Consider the following 24,979-nt stretch of genomic DNA (forward strand, 5'->3'; position numbering starts at 1 on the left):
CCAGAACAGCTGCTTTTCTGGTAAAAGTAATTTCTTTTTCTTGCAATATGAATTCACAGCCCACACAGTTTTCATTTTCTTTTAGTTTGTTCTTGAGAAAGGAATGTGTCTGGAATTGGCAGTCTGACTTCAAATGCAAGGCACATAGAATTGCACTTTGCTGATTAGACTGCATTTCTAAAACTGTTATCATGAAAGGTCTAGGCTCACAAATATGGAGAAGCCTGACTATGCCGGTTATACAGCCCTGAAACATCCCTACACACAAATAAATGTCAGTATGAAATAATGTTTTGTCCATGCATCCTTTCTAAAGATAGAACATGTTAACACGAAATACTTGCCAGTTAGTCATTTTTTGTTACCAACATAAGTAGCACTATTTTTTTTTTATATTTCAGAGATGTTCAGAGTTGACATCAGAGAGTGGTACCATTTTTTTGCCAAATGTGCACTTAGTTTGGGACTTGTAGTATTAAAGAGAGATTACAGAAAGACTTCTAATCATCTGTTTGAGTTGCACACAGAATAGACACTAGTAGAAATTCAGATCTGTTAAAAAGTTTACTGCAGTACAAAGAAGGATTTCAGTATCAGTATTTTTTAACATGTTATATAAAACTGCCCTTTCACATTTTATGTTCTAGAAACTAAATGCAATTATTTATTACAGGCTATTTATTTCATAATGTGAAATTAAAGTGATGAGGTATTGTAACTTCAGAACACCGTGGTTGTTGAATCTGTCCCCCTCCTCTTTTTATTGCAACAGCTGTATAAAAAATGCTTTCCTTAGTATTTTTCCAGAATTAATTGTTGATAAATTGGTTCCATTTTAGAGTGCCATTTGTTCAGAATCAAATACTAATTGCCTGGCTTGAAACATTTGCCCAGAAATCCATCTGTTGTCAGTGACATTTATAGTTTCAAATAACACGGGTAAAGTACCTGTGTAGGCTTCCTTTGCCTTTTTTTTTTTTTTTTTTTAGGTTGCACTGTAATCTATAAGCTGCATGACTTATTCTGAAAAAAAATCTATTAAGTGACATTTTGACCATATTTTGTATATAACTGAGTTATCCTGTTTGTATTATGTCACAAACCCCAGCTCAGGGACAATACTGTGTCTGCAGTGCACTAGTATGGACATTTCTTTAAAGGAGTTGTTTAAATTTTGTAACTAAACTTGGTGCTTTGGCTACCTGCAGTATTGAGTTTATGTTTCAGAACCTTGATTTGAACTGCCTGAGTCTGCTTCTAACTCATGTTTTTTATTCTTCTTTGTTGTTTCATTGCCGATGGCATGAATTGAAGTTATGACTTGAGGCTGACAAATAATGCTGCTTTCTGTCTGCTTCCAGAGTCTCTCCGAGGCAAAAATGGAGCTGAGAAGGAAAGATCAATCCCTGCGTCAGCTCAATAAACATCTTACCCAGCTGGAGCAGGACAAATGTCGACTGGAGGAAAGTATACGCAATGCAGAGAGCGCCCTCCGCATGGCAGCAAAGTGAGCACTGGGGCCTCGGGGAGATCACTTAAAACAGACAAAAGATCAATTCTTACTTGTATGCACATGGTTTACTCCACGAGAATGTGAACTTCTTTTAAAAATACAGCTCTGTATTTGAAATATACCAAGAAACCTTTTAAAGTATAATTGTAGCCTAATATATATTTGGTAAATTTGTCGAATGAAAATTGTGACTGTATTAAAGTGAATGTTATTATCAGTTAATGAAAATTACAAATATCTTATTAATTTATATTGTAAAATGCATGGTTTAAAATATATTCATCTGCATGTTACAAGGCAGAATAAGCAGTTTTCTGCAGGGCATATGGTTCAGGTAAATGTGTTCCCCAAAATAGTTTATCCCTTAGTGCATTGTTTGCTAAAACTATCATATTGAACATAACTAAATGTATTCTAATGACTGGTTTCTGATAGCTTTGTTATTTCCTTAAGTGAATATTTGATAACTTAAAAAAAAGATAATTTGGTTGTAGAGTTGCCGTTATGTTGACTGAGGGAATAGTACAAAGTATTTGTAGTCCATCTGTCCATTAAAAACTGCTGAACAGAGCCCTTTAGTCATTGTGATGGTGGGATGGCATCTCCAAATACTGGTGCAGGAGTGCAAGTAATGGTCACTTGCTATCTTTAGTTAGGGCATGCAAGACAATATTCCATTTATATGGAGCAATCCCATGGTATGGAAATGACTAGTTGAGATACTGTTTCAACTTCCTTTCTCAGCTGTGTTGTGGCCTTTTTTGTTAATTGTGATTTTACGTCCAGGTGGCCTTGATCACTGTCCAGTACTGTGTTACAGTCGTAATCCCCAATATCTGTTGACATCACTTTCTTATGTCCTTTTCCCCCTGTACATGATATTTAAGTTCATTTTCTTTGTGGTCTTGGTGAAGCTATTTTAAGTTGTGTGACAGCAGTGCATTTTAATTTGAGCCAGTTTGCACAGCAGCTAACCTCTCTGACCTTGCTGTTTGGTAGCCGGAGCTCACCTATGTGTTTACAGCATGTTTCCACTGCACCCATGCTTCTCTCTTTCCAGATTACTTGTAACTGCACAACAAACATTTGGATACAGTTTTATGGTTCACAGAAAGATAATCAGAAACATGACTTGAAATAGTTGCACAAACCGCTTTATAGCATTATTGCTGTTTTTGGAGGCTGCATAATCAGTTTATCAAATAAATTTAGTCAAGTACCATTTCAGTGTAGCATTTGAAAATGTTAATGATAAAAACAAAAAATTATGTATAGGCGCAGAGCCCCACAATGCTTGTAGTGGAAACCCTTGGCATTCCTCTATAAGGTCAACAACTTAGATAACACCACATCATGTTGAAAGAGGCTATTTCTGCAGTTTAGTAACTTTGTAGGAAAGCGTTTTCATCATTTGTCCATTGCTAAAATGTAGCATTGTGGAAATGGATTCTGCCATGTTGCGTTTTCCTTCTGGGTTTAGTTGTGTGCAGTATGTCTTTTGTCATATTTGAAGAGAGACAGTTTCTCTGATAAGACATTGTGAACAATGCCACCCCCTGAACTAGTACTGGGGCTTTGCTGTACTTTGCTTAAAGCAAGACTGCAGATAAGGACACTTAGGAGGTGTCTGTTGGCAGTTTTCACATGGGTAGGTGGTATTTTAGAGTGATGCTAGCATTGTGGACCATTGGCATTACTTCTGAAAGTTAACCGTACAACCATAATGCTGATATTACTGTTGACACAAATGAGTGGGAGAAAGTTAATAGGGAGAACATAAGCTACTTTTCTGTATGTGATCATACTAGAATTCTGAGCTAATTTTAGTGGTAGTAGGACATTGCTGGTATACGTTGGGGCAGAGGTTAATGGTAATGGTTGAGCATTTCTGCTAAAATAATTGAAAAAGTATTGTTTACAAGTGTAAGTTAAAGTTTTAATTTCCCTTTATCTTAATAATGTTATGCTAGCTGTTTTTTATTTTATTTTATTTCTTTTCAGAGATAAAGAACATTTGATCAGTTCTATGAAGTTAACAGAAGCCGATCTTCAAAAGGTATTGTTTCAGTTTCACTCTTAGTAACTTTTACTTTAGTTGGCCCTTTTTTCTTTCTTACTAGACTGTCGAGAAACGAATAATAAGCTAATAATACCATGGTATTTCATCATTCTTGTCTTCAGAGTGTTAACCTTCTTTAGGTAATAGATCTTTTCCTTTTGTGGATAATGCTGGTTTAGACTTCTGCAAAGCACCAGATAGCAGAGTCCCTGTGAAGTAGGCTGATTAGTTTATATCTATCAGGAGAATCATAACCCAGTCCGTGGGGGCTGAGAGACCCAGCCACAGTTCTCATTGTTGGAATAAGATGTAGTTTTGTTAAATGTTTACCTTACTTGTTTTCTTTAAGGAACTCTTAGAAAAATATTTTTGCTGAACTGTAGTTGAGTAGAATATTTTTGTTACTGAAATCCTTCTAATGTTCCTATTATAATAGACCTTAGTGTGTTTTATTCAGTGGTGCAACTATCACTTTGACAAGTTTTTGTACTTTGGAGCCTAAAGCTTGTTATTCTACAAATACTATTTATTTCTATATATGTATTTCAGTTATTTCTCAGGAAATCATGGTTTAAGGCACTGCCCTACTTTTATTTTTTTGACTGAGTTCTGTAAGCATTTTGGGTGCCTATGTGTAGGGCTGGAAACATGTTTCTCAGCTGCTCCACTTTCCACACACTGTTCTGATTTTAAACCTTCCAGCTATGGCTGTTGTACTTTTCTGCAGGGAACTATGACTGCTTCACTTTTGGCTCTGTCATTGATTCAGCTGCAGATCAGCAATGGACTGGACTGCCTTCCTGGAAAGCTTCATTGGTCTAACAATTCACTCATTGGTACCACTGGATATTATAATCACTGTGTTCTGCATTTTATGAGGTGCTGTTCCAAACGTTGAAAATGGACACTTGAGAAGTATGGCTGTTAGGATCTTGTCTATCTGTGTATGAAATCTTTTTAAAGGGAATTTTGAGTTCACGAAGATAATTTGTAGTTTGAATGTAATGCACTCTGTTAGGCTGTATGAATGCTTATTATTTTCTCACATAAATCTCTGTTGTATATAAGGTAGGGATACAGATTATAACTTTTGGATTATGAAACTGTGTGTCTGAACTTGCCAGTATAAAGTCAATCATTATCTGTGATAGAAAGATGACTTTTTCTGTTTTAAGTTTTGATTGTGCTTATAAATTTGTTAGAAGGCAATAATATTAAAGTTTATTTTTGTATGGGTGGTCAAGAAGATCTACCAAGTAGCTCCCCTTTCTTGTACCCAGTTATCCCATTCATGCCTCCACTAAAATGAGTTCCCTGTGGCCCACCCATTCTGCAGTGGATGTAGGACTCGTATTTTAGGTAGAGGACCAGTTTGATGATGATGTGGACTGTCCTTTCCCTACCCCCCCCCCCAATTAGGTTGTGCACTACACAGTTGCTGTTTTTGGGAGGTACATGCTTACTCCTGCATGTGCACAGCCTCCTGGCTAAGCTACATACTATTGTAGAGCATAGGCATGCTGTGCCCCCTTGTTGTGGGCAGTACACCTGCACCCCTTAGATGCTGACAACATACTGAGTTAGGACACTGCCCTTCCACTGCAAAGGGCAAGCTGGAATGACCCTGTCAGTCTCATCCTTCTCCACCCAGTCCCTCTGCACCTTTGATGATAGTTGTACATGGGTCGTATACAATGCAGTCAGTGCTTTATTTTCCTGTGCCATTGGAGGCAACTGGGTAACAAAATTATGTTTTTTGATGAAAAACCTCTATCCATTGACTTCCACATTTGGGACCTGAGGTCAGGCTTTGGATATCAGTTTTCACATGATTTCAGCTTTCTGATAGGGTAGCCAGTCAGCTGACTGAGAACTGGGCTATTTAATGCCATTTCATTAAATTTGTTTTGGTAAATTGTAATATTAAAAGAAAAGGCATTAGGTCATACGCATTTGAGTGGCATTTCTCAAGTTAGGGACTCTGCACTTATATTTCCAGTTGCACTTACAGTAGGTTTAGATTTAAGTGTAAGGTTATAGATGGTACTACACCATTTGTGGGGGATTGACTACAACTTGTGTTAATTTTGTGAATTATTAGGCTATGTGCATTTTCACCAAATTATTTTTTCAAGGACTTTTTTTTCTGATATAGTAGCATTTTTTTCTTTTTCCTCTGACTGTGAGTAAGCTTTAGTTTTATTTATTCATTTTTTTTAATGTGGCCTTTAATTATCATCTTAACAGTATTACTTAGTAATCATATACTCAGAATAGGAGTCAAAAGCTGATGCATGTTCCTTGTTTTTGTGCTAAATACTACAATTGCACTGCCCAAAATGTGACTGTCTGAAGGTCGCTAAAATGTGTTTTGTTATGAAACCTGAATTTTAATCTGGTTTAATTCTTCACACTCGATATTTTGTTACATCTGTTCCACCCTGATCCCAGCATTAATTAATATGATAATAAATACTCTGAGGGAAGGATGGAAAAGGACCAATTATATCTTCAGTTGTTTATGCTTGTGTTTTTTTAAAGGATACATCTTAGCAGTTTAATATTGCAGAGGTTTCAAAGAGAAGACAGATGTCTCAATTTGCTGTGGCTGTCTCTTGAGATGTATTCATAGTAGGTGCCACTTTCCATCCATTATTTCATGACATTGTCTTTATGCATACCTAGGATTTTGGAAGTCTACTAATCTTTTTGTCTTCAAGTTCAATGAAATACTAAAGGCTGTAGAATGTCAGGAAGAAGAGGAAGTAAGAGTTGAAGAAGAACAGCAGCATCACAAAACAGTGTGTATGACAACTGGCAAACACATATGAGGCTGAGTAAAGTGTGGATATAACATCCAACCCAATGGGTAAAAAAGTCACACATACAAACCATTCAGTAAAAAACTGTAAGAAGACCCAGCCAAACTGGAGTCTTCACTGCATAAGACCTTAAACATCCTGTAGCAGAGGGCCATGAGGTACACACAAATCAGCCCTTAAGGACATACCAGTGTTTGAGCTATGTGGCTTTAAAGTGCCCATCATTTTTTGTTTCTTTAATAGTGTATTCAGGCTAATAAAACCAAACCCCACTAACTATAGACATGCCACATTTCACCCTATTTCTGAGCCCATCAGTAAAGCAAAATTAGATTTTTGGCCATTCTTTGGAAATATAGAACTTAAAACCAAGCCAGATGTCCATAAACATTAGAGTGCATACAAAATATCCCAAGTAAGATCTGAACCAATGGGTAAAAAATGTTTTACAGGCAAACCATTCAGTTAAAATAAAAACTGTAGGCAAGACCTAGCCAAACTAGAATCTTCACTGTTCAGTACCTTAAACATCCTGTATTTGTGGCCCATGGAATATATGCAAATCAACCCATAAGGACATATTGTTTCATCTATATAGCTTTTGAATGCCCATGAATTTTTGCTTTTTAAGTCTTTAAGGTATGGACGTTTGTCTTTGTTTGTCTTTTTGGCTTTTCCCGGTTAAGGGTCGCCACAGCGGAACTCCGGCCCGCTAATGATTGGCAGTCGCTTTTTATGGTGCCGAGTTGCCAGCCCGACACCCAACCTTCAGCGAAGGCATGCCCATTTACGCATGTCTTTCAGAGGCCACTCTACCACGGGGAGGACATGCAGACTCCACACAGAAGGCACTCCAGCCGAGAATCGAACAGGAGAACCTCTTGCTGTGAGGTGTAACAACCTCTACCGCTGTACCACCGTAGATAAATAACTAAGGTATGGAAGTAAGGTACATAAATAAAGTTGGTAGTGATTAAGAAGGAATACTTGTTGGTTAACAAAATGGTTAATAGGGCAATCACGTAAGGTAGTGATATAGCTTTTCCAGTACCAGCCTCTTTAACCTTGTGCATTTTTTCCCATCGCCACAGTAAGGTTGAATGAAGCTGTCATTTACTCGATGTCCATAGTCAGATAAGATTCTGTTTAGCCATAACATTGCACATCAGGAAATCTGAGTGGTTACTCATCTCCTTTGCTAGAGGCAGGAAGGGAAAATGTACTAGCAGTTAAATAATATATGAATAGTACATTGGATCAGCTTTGTTACTCCTGTCATGGTTAGAAAATTCCAGATCATGTTAAGGCCCTTTCCAGAAGAGCAACTGCAGCTACCACTGCCTTTCTGAGAAGGGGTATCATCCAATCTATCTTGGAGGCAGCTACCTCATTTTCTGTGACTCCTTGTCCAAACATTACAGACTAGGGAGTGCTTTCAGTGTCATAGCAGGTTTTGCCTTGGCCATTCTACAGGGCCTGTTGTCCTCTGCTTCCTCAAAGGGCCAGCCACACACCAGGCCATAAGCTTTAGAGTCAGTTCTGCCCCAGTGAATATTATGATGAACACTATACAACTTACAGTAATTGTAGATGTTCAAGTCTATTAACATTTGCATTCCCATTTTCCTTCCTCCATCCCCTCTTCTCCTGAACACCAGTGGGTTTGGGGCATGTACCATCATCATTCTCTTTTGGCTTTTCCCGTTAGGGGTCGCCACAGCGGATCATCTCTTTCCATTTCTTCCTATCCTGTGCATCTTGCTCTGTCACACCAACCGCCTGCATGTCCTCTCTCACCACGTCCATAAACCTTATCTTAGGCCTTCCTCTGTTCCTCTTACCTGGCAGCTCCATCCTTAGCATCTTTTTCCCAATATACCCATCATCCCTCCTCAGCACATGTCCAAACCAATGCAATCTCGTCTCTCTTGCTTTGTCTCTAAACTGTCCAACATGAGCTGACCCTCTAATATACTGATTCCTAAGCCTATCTATCCTAGTCAAACCAATTGCAAATCTTAACATCTTTAACTCTGCCACATCCAGCTCTGACTCCTGCCTTTTTGTCAATGCCACTGTCTCCAACCCATGTAACATAGCTGGTCTCACTACACTCTTGTAGACCTTCCCTTTCACTCTTGGGGCATGTACCAAAGTTAGCTAATTCCACATTCCAGAGTTACACCCTAATCAGTCACCTCCTGCTGTTGCAACTTAGCAACAGTGTGAGAGGCTGTTTTGGGGTCCTCTCCTTTCATTTCCTCACCTTGGGAAGATGGTGCTAGCTGATTCCCCTTTATACCACTGATGTCCTTGTGTCCATTAGGAAGGGAGTCTGCTGTGCCAAGAAGGGGGTGGTTGAACTTTAGAGGTTGTACCATGCATTGGGCTTCTGCAGGCAGGAATCCCATGAGTCATTATTGAATAAACTTGAAAATCAGTAGTTATGGTAACTAGTTAGCACAGCTGCACTTTACCGAGTTCTTCTATCCTGTTAATGAGCAATATTTTTGCCCTTTTTAACTGAGTCAGGTATTCTGTGAGGTGACTGCAGACAGTGGACAACTGCACCTCATGATATGTTGGACAAGTGAACAGTATTTGCTAGTGATGCTCTCCATCTCTTTCTCTGTTTCTATGCCTCATAGCCAAGTGTTTATAGTTTAAAACTGAGCCACACTACTAACTTTAAAAATATAAAAATGATAATGTGATAAGAAATGTCAAGTATTTATTTATTTTCATTCAATTTAAGGTTGGTAGAAATAGACAGTTGTTTTTCAGCCACAGCTTTGTTACTTGATGGAAAAATGGGAAACCAATCCATACAAATAAATATGTTCAGCAAATCCCAAAACTAGGTAAACTTTGGTAAAATGTATTTATTATTTATTAGCCTTTGATTACTAGGAAATTCTCGAGGTCTGGGGAGAAATACTCCACATTATATACTCTTCCACAGGCAATTAACATGAGCTAAGAGTAAAATATACTACAATTTACAGAGATATATATATAGTTTAACATTTGATGACCATGTTAGGTACATCATCCAGTTTTTATAGCATGCTAAAGTCACCCATATCTAAAGAATTCAGCATTATTTTACAATTTGTGTATAAAATAGCATTGACATTTTAGTACACAGGCATCATATGAGACTGGTGCAAGTTTTATCCAACCAGTTCTTCACTAGAAACATGAAAGCAGGTGGTAAAGTATGAAGATTGACAATATTTACTTAATTTGGTTGCATAAGGATTGGACTTATTAATGGTGATGGTACTAGTGCAGGATTGTTTTGTTGATGGGTGTGATTTCATTGGAGTCTGAAGACACATGAGAAATGATTAGCCCAAGAATGGGCTTGGTAATGTGGGTGTTACAGCTACAGGACAGTTTTGTTGACGGGCATGTTTTCAATGTTTTTAAGTATTAGAAGAGATATTTCTGATGTTTGTTGGGAGAGAGTTCCACAGTTTGGCAATGTTCATAGAGTTTAGGCATTTGCCATTTTATTTTAGATCTTTGAGTAGCACTAAGTGTTGGTTCAATAAGGACAGCACTTTGTGAGGTGAATAGCAGTTTAGTAACTGGCTGGTGGCAGAGCATGTTTGGGCTTAAAGTGAATATAGGCTAAAAGCACTATAAGGCTAGGGAATAATAGGAACACACTTGAAAAGATTGATCTAAAATGGATTGTCTTGCTACAAGCTGACAACGGTATGGGTTTGAATGAAGCTTTGTCACTCAAACCCTTTTTAAGGGACAGAAGACTTAGTTACATTTGTTAACCCTTTCTCCCCCTACCTTTTTTATGCACTCTTTTTGTTTTGGCTGTTAGATATACATATTTTCATAGTAGTTATAAATGTGTCTGCTTATATGTATGCACATACTCCTCATATACTATTTATTTATGAATATTTGTTCTGTTTTTATTGTGTTTTTATATACACATATATTTTTTATGTTAGCAACATTTAGCTATGATGTTTGGTTTTGTTTGTTTATTTTTCATATATTTTCTGTTTAGGTTTTTGTTTTTTGAACATTTAAGTAGATTGATGAGTGTGCATGTAGCAGTTTGTTTTTTATTTTAAAAGTCATATAAGGTGTATACTTAGTTAACTATGTGGATGGCAGGACTGTTTTGGCCTTTGTTGTTGCACTTCTGCATTAAATTTCCCAAAACATCAGTATATTTGCAACAGCATGATAACATGGTTTATGTATGATGCATGTTATTCTGTTTAAATATCTGTAGTATATGTTTTATTCATTATATCTGAAATCTGTTATACAAGTAGTGGTTGGAACTTACTAAAAATGTACTTATTTTGCTGAAGTATCACTTGGTTTCCACTAATTATTTAATTGGATGTAAAAAGGTTGTTAGCAGTGATTGGTTTTACAGTGTTTAAAATGTTTAGGCTTGTGATAGAATTTTATGTCTGATGAAGCGTAGGAGTACTACGCAAAAGCGCTTACATGTTTCTTACTAAATTGTTTGGTTTTATGCTGTGCGTGTCCTTTCCCTGCTTGGATTTCTTGCATTATATTTTTGGAGCCTGGTCTGGTCTTTATCTGGTGCAGTGGTTTTGTTTGGATTTCTTGCATTATATTTTTGGAGCCTGTGCTGGACTTTATCTGGTGCAGTGGTTTTGTTTGGATTTCTTGCATTATATTTTTGGAGCCTGTGCTGGACTTTATCTGGTGCAGTGGTTTTGTTTGGATTTCTTGCATTATATTTTTGGAGCCTGTGCTGGACTTTATCTGGTGCAGTGGCTTTGTTTGGATTTCTTGCATTATATTTTTGGAGCCTGGTCTGGACTTTATCTGGTGCAGTGGTTTTGTTTTTGCCTATCTTATCTGTGATAATGACCTCAAGGTTCACCTAGTTACCTTTATACTAATTGCCAGTCAGGAAGGCTGGGATCTAATCAGCTGGGCTTGTAGTTTAGTAGCACATGTCATGTGAAAGCCTTTACTGCCTATATGGATATTCTTAGTACAGACTGTAGTGATTTTGACAAATTAAGAAAGAGTTTAACATCAGTTGGTGTGGTCACTCAGGAGAACCAAATCCACATGTTTCATGAAATGAACTTTTTTCCAGATCTGAAATGTTAAGAGCATAGCTGTTTGAACTAAAACACATTATAAAGTTTTGCTGAAATCCACATGGTTTTAATTTTATGAAAATTAATTAGAAATACTTTTAATAGACAGATTTAAGTGATGTTTACTGGCAACTGTTAAGTGGTGGGTGTGCCAGGCAAACTCATAAGGTTCTTTATAACTTTGATGGAATACTGTGAAGTTCATCATATTGATCTCTGCTGCAGTAGCCTTAGCTATATGGGTTATATCCTACCAAGGATATAACAGATGGCCAGCTTGCAAACCTTCAGGGAACCTTCTACATGCCCAAACTGTCAGGCAGCTCAAGCCCTTCAGACATTTCCTGCCACTGAAGACATGACTCCTGTGTGGGCTTTCGAGGATCAACTGTTGTGTTGTTCCATTGCTGGGTAGATAAGTTCCTTTTGGGAAAAACGTTCTACACTTTAAATTTGTTATTTTAATGTACTTTACTGGTTAGAATTTTTTTAATCTAGGAGTTTGTTTCAACAGGCTGTCACAAGACTGTAGTTTTAAATGGGAGCGCTCTTTTCTCCTGCCTGTTTAAAATTGGTTAAACATAGTTGAAAACATGTTTCTGTGGAGAAGCTATATTTATTTTACTTTTTGGGGCTGGTAAATTGTATTAAATTGCTTTTTCCTGTGTTTGTATTGGGAAAAAGTAATTTTTTATAGCTTTAAATTTTCACTGGCTTATGCTGCTTGTTTTACATGGGAAAGAGACACCATTTTCAGCTTGACCATGGAACAAGCCACAGGTTCCATGGTCCGGACCTATTATCCACCACAAAAAGAAAAATTTAAGCAAACAGCTTTTGCCATCACAGCATACTTGCAGTTTGCCAGCTGCAGGTAGATGACTCTGCTCTGGCCAAAGCTGGTTCTTCAGACCACACATCTTTTACCCTGGATCGCTCTGGTATAGCACCTATTTCCACTATGGACTCGGAGTTAGCCATGTCCTCTGTGACTGTTGGGGTCCCTCAGTGTGCAAGGGAAAACCACTCTTGTTGGTTCTGTGTGCCTTCCCTGTTTAGTTGGGGGAAGCTGCTGCTGTTTTTTCCATTAGCAACTCTGTTGCCCCATTATACAACAATATGTTCCTGCTCAAATTTTGCTGGAGAGAAGTAATTTATTAGATCTGGCTCAGGGTCTAATTCAGTCAAATGTTCTTCTTTTGGCTTTTCCCGGTTAGGGGTTGCCACAGCAGAACTCTGATCCGCTAATGATTGGCAGTAGATTTTTTATGGGTGTCGAGGTGCCAGCTCTATGCCCAACCTTCAACAAAGGCACACCCATTCTATGCATGTCTTTCGAACTCCACTCGACTGCAGGGAGGACATGCAGACTCCACACAGAAGGCACTGCAGCCGAGAATCGAACGGGAGAACCTCTTGCTATGAGGCAACAATGCTACTGCTGCACCAGCGGGTCTAATTAAGTCAAATATTCCTTCTTATAAGATGGTTTCTTGTGAAAGAAAAAGAATGCCTCTTTCCATAAATAGATTCAAGATCTGAACAGGAAGATGAAGGGACAAATGCAGGGCTTTCTCCTCAGATTTCTCATTCATAAGAGTGCACAGTATGTGATTCTCCCTGTTGGTTATTCTCTTTCTCTAAGACTATTTTCAGAATATGCCACTGTTATTATTGGGAGAACACTGAGGTTTCTCAGTCCCTCAGAAAATACGTTGAGCTGTTACAAGTAGAATTTCCAGAACCTTCACCCATTCCACCAGTACTGTCAGCATTGGAGAATGTGTGTCACTACCTGCAATTTTCCAGATAGTCAACCTGTTGGTCCTAAAAATACAGATATATTGCATAAAGTTCCTCAATTATTTAAGTTTTTATAAACTCATCCCAAACCTGACCCAGCAGGTATAGCTTTAGTTTAGTTTATTCTATTGCTGCTAAACATTTAGATTTGACGTTATCATTTTTATTCTTCCTCAACTGATGGGTCTCGGATCCAACTTAGATCCAACTTGGCACTTCTTCCAGATCCTTGGATTGAACTCTTGAGCTCCTTTTAACCACAATGCCCTGCCAACCTCACATACTTCAGATCTCATTCTTGAGCTATCGAGTGAAATTTCATATGAAACAATGATTTTTTTCAACATTTTTTTTCAGCTGGCTATCCCATATGCTTCTTCTTCACCTTAATTCAAAGTTTTCACATTTATGTCTACTCATCAGGTCTTTCCTTTCACTTCTATGGAACCTTCAGTATTTCTTTCTAGTACCATTGTTGGTACTTTGGCTTTCCTTTTTCTTCCCCTTTTTCTCTTTCTACCCATTTCAGGGTACCTCTTACTACCATTGCTGGTAGTTTACTTGTTATTAAAAAAATAAATATATTCCTTTGCCTTTTCCTTTAGTGTACAATTCCTTGGTCTCCAGTATGGCAGACAAGCTAACTGGTTTCAAAAAATACATTTCCTGTATGCACAAAATACCCAGTTCGGATGCCCACAGAGAACGTGTCTATTGCTTGGGTGCTACTCATTTAGATTCCTGATGTTCTGTCTATGCTGGCTTAAATGCCAGGGCACTTGCTGACAGATGGAGCAAACTAATTTTGAAGGGCCTTCTTCCTTCTTCTTCAGTTTCAAGTGGGGCTCAAAACCCCCTCTAAGAAATCAGACAAAAGAGGCCCAACTCAGCCTCCAAAGACAAGGATACCAGGAAGAGGTCTCCAGATCCTTCAACACTTTTGGAGCCTTCCCTAGAGGCACCATCAAAAATTTTGAAGAAATCTGATCCAACTACTCACAGATCCTACTACTTCAAAAACAAAATTTTCTCAAATCCGGTTGAAGTGATGTTTGCCAGATCCGATACCTATTCGACTCCCTTCTTCATTTTTAAATGTGTCTTTGTGTAAACACTCCAGGCCACCAACTACTAGTTCCTCACTCAGGTCCTCCAGGAGCTTGTCTGAGGCCAAAGTGGATAGGATGATGAGGAAATTCCTCAGAGCTCAGATCCTGAAGGGGATAATTCATCTCCATCTCCCATCAGATCCATGAGCCTGCCCATTACAAGTCTTCTTTTAGTTTCTCCTTTTCTGATTTAGCCTGTAGTTTCAGAGCCTTTGGATCCGAGATCCATGGGAGTATCCTCGTTGGTTCTGAAGACAGGTCATTTTTTGACTCCATTCATTTTTCTTAACCATCTGGCTCTGAGCTTTTTTGAGACAGAGGACTCTTGGAGCTGAAACATTCGTAACGGTTCTGGGGGACCTGAGTCAATTTTGAAATTGTCCGAGCTTCTGCACTGGACAGCTCAGGTCTGACTCCATCCTTGGGTGGAAGACTTTGAGAGATTCAGAGGTTGGGCATGCAGGAAATATCAGCTGCAATACCTCCTAGCTTTGGTCTCCCCTAGGTACTGTGCCTTCAAGGTTGTGGAGAGGGCTTTCTTTTTACCTAGAGAAAGGACATCCCTACCCACCTTGGATCACATATCTACACTAGCTTCGAATCTTTGCTCTGAGCCTTGGTCTTCTATTCCACTGGGACAGCCAGCCCATTCAAGTCTCCAGTCAGTCCCTCAGTACTCCCTGTCATTTATGATACCTCACCAGACCATCCTACTGATGAGGTCCCTCAGAAGAGAATGTGTGACAGGAGACACTTAGATTCCCCTCAGGAATCTGTCACTGAAGACACCAATTTCAATGAAGGGGAAGGGTCCTGTAGATTTCCACCTGAAGACGTCTCCTTTGGAGATGTACTTGAACTCCTAAAGCAAAAAGGTGGTTGGTCTTTTGACACCCCTTCCCAAGAGGAGATGGTATTCCTGGAGGCTTTCAGGTCTGGCCAGGCTACATCTTGGGTGACCCCCCCCCCCCCCCCAGCTAATGAACTTATAGACCTTTTCTCTTACCAGGCATGGAATTAACTGAATATTGTGGAGCCCATCCCTAAGCATCCAGATAAAATTTTAGCCCCCACAAATGACAGGACACACTGGAGAAGTGGTGTTTCATTTGATGCTGACTGAACTCTACAGTTCCCTACAAAACGCTGTCTACAGGACGGCAATCAGTTTTTTTCAACATTTAAACAGAGTAGGTTACACAAAAAGCATTTGTTAAGCTTTTACTTAACTTACAGTGCTTTGTAATTAAGCAGGTCACCATATTGGTCAGCCATAGGGCTCTTTGTTTCTACTTGAGTGGTTGCCTCCTTCCCCTGTAACTGCAGTAAATTGACTCTTACATTAGAGCTTGTAATGCTTACCTTATAGCTTTAGGACACCTTAGGAAACCTTGTAAACTGCAATAGCCTGACATTTGAACAAGCTACCCTTGTAAAAATTCCCCAAATTGTATACTGTTGGTCTGTCTTTCCTGCTAAACATAAGTGAAATTACAGTGCTGAGTGCAAGTAACATTAAAGTACTGTGTGCAAATAACACAGTGCTGAGTGCAGATTTCAACTTATCTCTGGTGTTGTGTCTTGAGTCAATCAGGGTATTAACTGTAACCACTCCCACTGCCTTCTCTTTTCCCCCACCCCCCTCTTTCCTCAAACAGGTTAAACTGCTACAATTCAGTACAGGCATCATTTTCAAATCTAGGTGCTTAGGATTTCCCTCTCTCTTCCCCCCTTGGCTGACCTGGTGTGACTTTGTGTAAGTTTCTTCATTGTATGGATCTTTTACTGTTTTTTTGTGTAACTGAATGACTTGCTGCTAAATTCTGATTCTGCACAGACTGCTCTATTTTGTTTTTCAGAGGCTCTATAAGTAGCTAGTGACTTTACTGAATTTCTGTGGTAATATTTGTGTTTAAACTGAACCTGTACCTAGAGAAAGTGTATAATCAGAGCTCCTCCTTGCTGCATGTGTTTTTTAATGTTTAAATTGCACACACACATTGAAGAAGTGCTTTTATGACTTGAATAACTTGGGCTAGCTATACCTGAAGTGCTTTTACTGGCAATTTTCTAGTTGTACAATTGTGAATAATTGATTTAGTTTTTCTGGTATATCTTTAAAATCTGGCAAGTGTTTATTTCCTGAATTGCTCTCTTGCTTAGGTTTCTTAGCTATAAATCTTAGTTCGTTCAGAAGTATGCTACTTTACCCCCCCACCAAACCTTTCTGAATGCATTATTATATAATAACTGCCTGTTGTTGTCTTCATGCTTACCCTAGAATTTCTGCTTTTCTCTTTTCCTAGCTGAACTCTACAGTTCCCTACAAAACGGTGTCTACAGGACTGAAATCAGTTTTTTTTCAACATTTAAACAGAGTAGGTTACACAAAAAGCATTTGTTAAGCTTCAGCTTACAGTGCTTTGTAATTCAGCAGGTCACCATATTGGTCAGCCATAGGGCTCTTTGTTTCTACTTGAGTGGTTGCCTCCTTCCCCTGTAACTGCAGTAAATTGACTCTTACATAAGAGCTGTAATACTTACCTTATAGTTTTAGGACACCTTAGGAAACCTTGTAAACTGCAATAGCCCTGCTACGTTTGCCCTCGCTACGCTTGGGCTCTCTTCGCTCCCCTCCCTGCCCCCAATTCCCTCCCGCCCCCAGTACCTCTAAATTTATAGTACTATAGCCACTCCCCCACTTTCTAGATCCTATCTGCTTTCATCTGAGATAATTCCACCCACCCCTATTCTACTACCTACATTTAATAGCACCTATTAGCTTTCATCTGGCATTCTCCCATCCCCCCCTTCCAGTACCTTTACCTCACCACTCTATCTTCTGGTGTTGCATCACCAGGTAAAACAGTCCCTTCACTCACTAGCTGAATCACATGTAATGATATACTCCTCTTTACTAGCCCTCTTGTTCACACCATACCTCCTTACCTTGTATGAAAACCAGTTTCTTATGGAATTTCAGGTCCCAAAAGGCCATACTATCACCCCAGCTGTAAATCCTTCCACCTTCAACCATACTTACAGTACCAGATCCTATCCAACATCTTGTTCAGTCTATCAACATCTCAACCCCAGGCACATTAGCTCTAGATCCAAACACTACCACAAACTAATAAACAAATTCCTGAAGTTCATCACCAAGTATAGACTCAACCTAATACTTGGTGGTGATATTCACCCCAACCCTGGCCCACTCACTTCAGATACACATACCCCCTCTACTTGTAATCTAAGCTACAAACCTACAATTAATAGGCCAACTAACTCTCTCCTATTGTGTCATCTCAATATTAGAAGCATTAATAACAAGGTACATGAATTGCATGCACTTCTGGATGTCTACTCCCCTGAGATTCTCTGTTTATCTGAAACCTGGTTAAAACCTAACACTAAAGACAATGAAGGGTTACCACCTGGGTACAACATACACAGGCTGGATCGTGCTTCGAGGAAGGGGGGTGGGGTAGCTGTACTCTATAAATCTGAGTTGAATGTCACCATAGATGTCATATAACCTCCTCAGATTAATAACTCTGAGATTCTTGCCACCAAATTGCAACTTAATAAAAATAAATGCATTAATATCATCTGTATGTACATTCCCCCAGGTAACAATATATCTACATTTGAAGATATCCTGCACTAGTTATCGTGTCACTACCCCCAAGAAACCCTACTACTTGGAGACTTTAACATAGACTGGGGCACCTGTTCCTTAGAATCCCCAACCACCCATATTAACCTGCATGCATTTACACAAATCATATCCACCCCTACCAGGATAGGTAAACCCAACCAAAAAGAAAGTATACTTGACTGGGTACTCATAAACAGTCACCCCCAACTGTACACCTCTGGCACCCTCCTTAATGGCCTAAGCGATCACCTTCTCACATATGTAATTAAGTACAAAACCATTAATTCCCAACAACCCTTACTCAGAAAGGTTAGAAACAATAAAAACTTTGACCCTGCCAAATTCCAACAAGAACTAAACTCATGTAATTGGTCTATTCTAAAACACCTCCCCTTAGAGGAAGCAATAGCATACTTTAACAACAAATTCCTTGAGATCCTTGATTTGCATGCACCTGTTCGTTCAAAGAGAGAACCAAGGCAAAAACTGCACCATTGCTTTCTATAGAGTCTAAACTCAAAATTACCCTTAGAAACAAAGCATGGGCTTTATGCTTCTTCTAAAGACCCTCAAGATCACATTAAATACAGGCAATCCAGGAACGAAACCAAAAAATCAATTTTACAAGACAAAAAACAATACTACTGTAATTTACAGACAGTAAATCAAAATAACCCTCAGAAGTTTTGGGCAGGTTTAAATAATCTACCACATCCTGGACAAACTTCAGCCCCAATCCCTGCTGCTACTATTGATAAAACCCCTGAAGATGTTTCTGATAGTTTTAACCAATTCTTTACTGAGACAATTCAAGCCCTAGCTAGCCAACTACCTCCTAGCTCCCCTGGTCCTGAAAGTAGCACCCCTAGAAATCTACTTGCATTCAGCTTCCAACCAGTCGCCACTTCACTTATCCGTACCTTGATCAAAAAATTAAAACCCACTACACTTTCTGCTGATCGACTCCCTGCCGAGTACCTACAAAAATCAGCTGATGCTATTGCTTACCCCGTCTCAATACTAATCAATCGAACCATAGTAGAAGCTAAAATTCCCACCATCTGGAAAATATCCTATGTAATCCCACTTCACAAAGGAGGCAGCTCTACTGAATTCTCCAATTATAGGCCAATAGCTATACTCTCTCCACTTGCAAAGATTATGGAAAAATGTATTCATAGACAATTCATGCACCACCTAATCCAAAATCGCCTTATGGCAGACACTCAGCATGGCTTCCGTCCTAATCACAGCACTACTTCAGCCCTCCTAGCCTTTACTAACACCATAAACCATAATCGCAACAATAATTATATATCCTCAGCCCTCTTTTTGGATCTTTCCAAGGCATTCGATATGGTTGATCACCAACTTTTAATCCACACCCTGCAAGCATTCTGTCTAGATACTGGAGCCCTCCAATGGTTTCAATCCTACCAGAATGGTCGACGGCAGGCTGTCCTCTGGCAGAACAAACTCTCTAACCTTCTACCTAACACCCTCAGAGTACCACAAGGCTCTATACTAGGGCCCTTGCTGTTCTCCATCTTCATTAACGACCTTTATACTGTCATCCCAAAAGTCAGCTGTATCCAATATGCTGATGACTCTACTCTGATTTGCTCAGCCACATCTCCAGTAGAGTTATGGTCAGCTACCCAGACCACCTTTAATACAATAGAAAACTGGCTTTCTGAACATCATCTGATCCTAAATCCCAAAAAAACTAAAATACTGTTATTTTCACCAACACGTAGGTCTACCGCTTTCACCTTTACCATAAAATCAAATGATGGCACAATAATCTCCCCTGACCCATCTACAAAACTATTAGGTGTCATCATAGACAATAATCTCAAATTTGACCTACATGTTAGCCAAACTATCAAAACCATCAATAAAAAACTAGGGTCACTTTACAGAATAAAATCCTTCCTAACCCCTCCAGCTAAAATTGCCATAGCTCGCTCTCACCTTCTTTCAACCCTTCTGTATGCATCCCCTCTACTCTCGAATTTGAACAAGACTGTCCTTAAACTCTCAATTTGCTACAACCACATTGCCAGGTTTGCCACTGGGCTGCCTTTTAGGACACATCATTGCATCAATCTAAATCAGCTTGGTTGGCTGAACTACCTAGCCTAATCCAGTATAACCAACTGATTATGGCCTATAAAATCCTCTATAATCCGGACAATACTCCTGCACTTAAAAATATTATCACCCCTATAACAATCCTAGACCGCTTCGATCCTCTAACAAACTACTAATTCAGACTAGCAAAATTAATAACACAGCCGGTGATTCTCTCTTTGCAAACTCTGTAAGTAGATCCTGGAACTCACTTCCAGCTGATATTACCTTACTTTCCACCTTAGGTCAATTTAAAACTAGACTCAAACAACATTTGTCACTTAACTGGCTATGTCAATGTATCAAGCCTGGCTAACTCGAATGTGTAAAAATCTGTTAACCAGTTTACTGTGTAATTTAATTTAATCCTGACTTGTGCTCAGGACTAACTTTAACCTGTGGAACTTGTTTAATTTGCTTACTTATGTAATCTCTGTAAATAATCTGTTTGTAATATGTAATGCTGGTATTATGTAATGCTGTATCTGCTTACCCTTGGAGCTTTTCTCCCCGGGCCTCCGCTGAAAATGGACATGCATCCAGTCGGACTATCCCGGTCAACAAATGTAAAATAAAATTAAAATAAAATAAAAAAATGCTATGGTTGCAGCAGCAACCACTAAGAAAGAGCTTGCAGAGCAGATCTTTTCTGTCCATCCCCCTAACAGGTAATCTAGGGCCTTGGGCAGATTCCGCAACCAAGGTTATGCTTCAGTGAGCACATTTCATGTAATTGCAAAGTGATTTAACTAAAGAGCTCTCCAAATCTCTCTCTGGTCCATGTCTGTGGAGGACCAAAATAGTCTCTCTTTGCAAATGCCCACCTTTCAGTCTATAGCTGATATGTCCATGACATTGATATTCTAGACTGCAGAGGATACCTTATGGGTGGCCAGTTTGGTCATAGCCATAAGAAGACATGCCTGGATGCGCCTATATGAATTTGCAGAGTCCTTCAAGTCTTCATTCATCATTGCTCTGTTTGATGGATCTTCACTCATTGGTCTGAAAATAAACAAAACACTCTCCAGAAGTGAGCAAAAAGGAAAGTCCTTGTCTGCTGTAGGGATCCATTTTTTTACTCCTCAAAGACCTTTTTTCCCGGAATCAGTGAGGAGTTGAAAATATGTGGTTTCACAAATCCCAGGCTCCTTTCCAAGACTCACCAGGCGATAGTGCTCCCAGAGGCAGAGGGGGGAACAAGCAGAACAGCAGAAAAAAGAAAAAAAGCTCCTTCTTTCTACAGCTCGTGGAAATCAAAACCTCTGGAGCTCAGTCCACACCCATAATGCACTTAGTTACATTACCTCAGATTGAGTTTGCTGATAGAGAAACAGAATGGAAAAGAGGAAGTATTTTGGTAGACTATATCTGAAACCTGAAATACACCTAAAAATGGTAATGTGTGTAAAGGCACATTCTTCCAAGAATGAAACCTGGGCGGGGGAAGGCAGGAGGGGAGTTGAGGAAAAATGAAAATGGACAACACAGATGGAACATTATAGTAAAACATAACTTCTTCATCCAGGAGTTCCACCCAGACCAGCTAGGATCCGGAACCTACTCAAAATTCTTCATAGTGCCAAAGAAGACAGGGGACTTGAGACCCATCCTGGATATGAGCAAACTTCACCAATACATGAAATATTCAAAGTTTCAGATGGTCACCGTTTGGTCCCTTTTGCCCCTACCGCAAAAGATCAATGGGATGTGCTAGATTAGATCTTCACGATGTATACTATCACTTCAAAATGAACTGGCACTCAACCAGATATTTGTGCGTCTAGATGGGAACCAGCCATTACCAGTTCAGAGCACTGTCCTCTGACCTCACCACAGCCCTCAGGGTGTTCACCAAATGTATGGCAGTGGTAGCAGCTCACCTGAGACTGCTGGGATTCAGAGTGTTTCCATACCTAAATGACTAGCTCTTAACTGCCCCATCCAGGCATCTATTTCTACAGGCAAGGGACTACTTGATCCAGTTGCGTCTTCACCTAGGCATCACAGCCAATTAACAGCAAATCACAACTCACACCTACTGAGAGCCTAGAGTTCATAGGTGCTCATCTGGACACGGTCACTCAGATAGCCTCTCTTCCGCCATTATGAATTCAGACACTCAGATTGCAGGTCAAGAAAGTGATGTCGCATCCTTCTCTCCCAGCACGACTAATCTTACAAGCCTTTGAATCCATGGCAGCAGCAATTACCTTAATTCCTATAGCCAGGTTCCACATGTGCATTTTGCAATGGACTCTAGCAATACAGTGATCTATTCTTCAACAGCCTTTATTCACCCCAGTCAAGATCACACATTCTTGCAAAAATATATTTTTGGGAGCGTCACTCGGCTGAAGTTTCTCAAGGCCATCCTTTTGTTCTTCTGCTACCCATGGCCATTGTGACCATGGATGCTTCCCAACTGGCATTGGGGGGCACTACTTGGGAACGACAGCTCACGATACATGATTCCCAGAAGAGGCCAAGGCATTTAGCACTGTTCTGGAAATGAGAACCGTCCTCCTAGTGTTGCAGGCCTTTCAAGGTGCTGTCCCCTCCAGGGTAATTGCTATTTAGAGGGACAATTTATCTGTAGTCTGGTACATTAACAAACAGGAAGGAATCCGATCTTACCCACTGTGCTGAGTAGCAGTGATAGTGGGGCAATGGGCAATCTCTTCGGGATGCTTTCCCATAGCAAAGCACATACATGGGAAAGCCTGCATGATTGCAGACAAACTAAGCAGGTCCATTCTGATCCCTCACAAGTGGTCTCTCAATGTCAAAGTGGCAGAGAGAATTTTCCATCAATGGGGCCAGCCATGCTGTGACCTTTTTGCTTCACCCCTCAACAGCAAGTTTTTCACCCTGATAATTCCAAAGGGGGAGCCACTGAGTGATGCTCTAGTCCATGAGTGGCCCTCTGATCTTCTCTATGCTTACCCCTCTTTACCGCTAATCCCCTAATTTCTACAGAAAGCATACCATTTGAAGAGCACAGTTATCCTCATTACACCCTTTTGGCCTTGTCATATTTGGATTCCCTTGCTCTGGCCTCATCTTCTACATTTGCCCTGGATACTGGATCCCAATCAAGACCTCCTGTCTCACCAGACATAGATAACTTATCTGGACATAACAGGCCTCAAAATTACTGCATGGTTTCACCAGTTCCACTGATTGGTTAGACAGCCCAGGCTTTCCTCCCCAGTCCATCATATTTTCTTATCTTCTCAGACGGCTTCTACTAGAAAGATTTACAAAAGTAAATAGAAGATTTGCTTTTTGGGCCCTTAAGAGAGATTTTAACCCCTTTTTCTGCCCGTATACTGGCTGTACTTGAATTTTTCACTTCAATTTTCAATGAAGGGTCTACTTTTTCTACTACTAAAGGTTCAGTTTACAGCCATTTCAAACTTCCATCTAGGTGAGAATAATTCTTCCTTAGCTTCTTCTTGATTATGCAAAGCCTTTTTCAAAGGAGCTTTTCTGCATAGGCCTCCAGTAAAGGATCCTATTCCTCCTTGGGATTTAACTATCTTTCGTCAAGGTCTCACCCAAGGCCAAGTTAGACCTTAAGTTTTTGTCTTGGAAAACAATATTTCTAGTTGCTATTACATCAGCTAGACAAGTATCTGAACTCCAGGCTCTTTCCTTCAAACCTTCTTACTTGGTTTTCCACAAAGACAGGGTTTCCTTACAGACCAACTGGTCTTTTTTTGCCTATGGTAGCTTCTGAGTCTAATATCAATCAGGGTCGTTAACCTCCCAGTTTTCTTTCCATATTTCTCAAGTAAAGGAGAGTACATGCACCACCTTTTCGATGTGCAGAGATAGCTTCAGCTTTATCTCCATTGGACCAAAGATTTCGTAAGACTGACCAGTTGTTTGTATCCTTCTCATCTAAGAGATTAAGCATGACAGTTTCTAAAGTTACTCTGGCCAAATGGATAACTGATTGCATATCTTTTGTCTATAGTAAAAGAAGGCTGTCCATGCCTATGCCCCCTAGAGCTCATTCCAAAAGATCTGTGACTGTGTCCTTATCCTTTTGGTCAAGAACTTCCATAGATGACATTTGTGCAGCTGTCTCTTGGTCCATTGCTCATACCTTTATTGCTCATTATAAATTGGATTTGGTTTCCAGGAAAAGAGTTGCTTATGGATCTGAAGTACTCTGAAATATCCTTCCATGAGGGCCATCCAAGTTTCATCTAGCTGGGCACTCTGTCCCATCAGTTGAGAAATTAATGAAAATAACATCAGATAAATACATTATGTACTTGCCATAACATTACATCTGTGTTGTCCATTTTCATTCTTACTCAACTTCCTGCCCTCCTAACACCTTTCTCTTTGTTTCTGAAGGGACCCAAGGGATATCATTTTGGGAACTTTGATTCCTGGTTTGAGCTCCAGTTTTATTCCTTTAACCTTTACCTTTTTAAGGTCGCTTAAGGTATTATTCATTGTCTCCTCTACCCTCATCCTCCATTAAAGGGCTTTGCAACATTGGCACTCCATCAACGTGGTGTGGGAGTAGAACCCACAGCTTCCTGCACCAAAGACAGGTATGTTGCCTGTTGTGCTATTAACAATGTTCAAATTTGATAGCACAAACACTGATGATGGCTGTTTGCTAAACAAAACAGTTGCACATTGAAAATAGATGTCATATGATGAACAGTAAACTTCTCTTCCCTTGAAACTTAACTTTCCATGAAAATAGTCAGAAAGTCAACATTCTTTGAAAATG

The 24,979-nt window shown here is 39.6% G+C and overlaps 1 protein-coding gene across 2 annotated transcripts in view; it reads left to right on the forward strand.

Moving 5' to 3' along the window:
* CCDC171 (coiled-coil domain containing 171) overlaps window positions 1-24,979 on the forward strand; it is a 3,960,104-nt gene that overhangs the window by 2,944,371 nt on the left and 990,754 nt on the right. For both annotated transcript variants that reach the window (XM_044061288.1, XM_044061289.1), the window contains exons 21-22: window positions 1,362-1,507; window positions 3,515-3,569. In XM_044061288.1, coding sequence (XP_043917223.1) covers window positions 1,362-1,507; window positions 3,515-3,569 — 201 coding nt within the window. The remainder of the gene's footprint in view (window positions 1-1,361; window positions 1,508-3,514; window positions 3,570-24,979) is intronic.

This window comes from Protopterus annectens, chromosome 2.part0 (assembly GCF_019279795.1).
Source record: "Protopterus annectens isolate FY-2018-M chromosome 2.part0, PAN1.0, whole genome shotgun sequence".
Classification (NCBI taxonomy): domain Eukaryota; kingdom Metazoa; phylum Chordata; order Ceratodontiformes; family Protopteridae; genus Protopterus; species Protopterus annectens.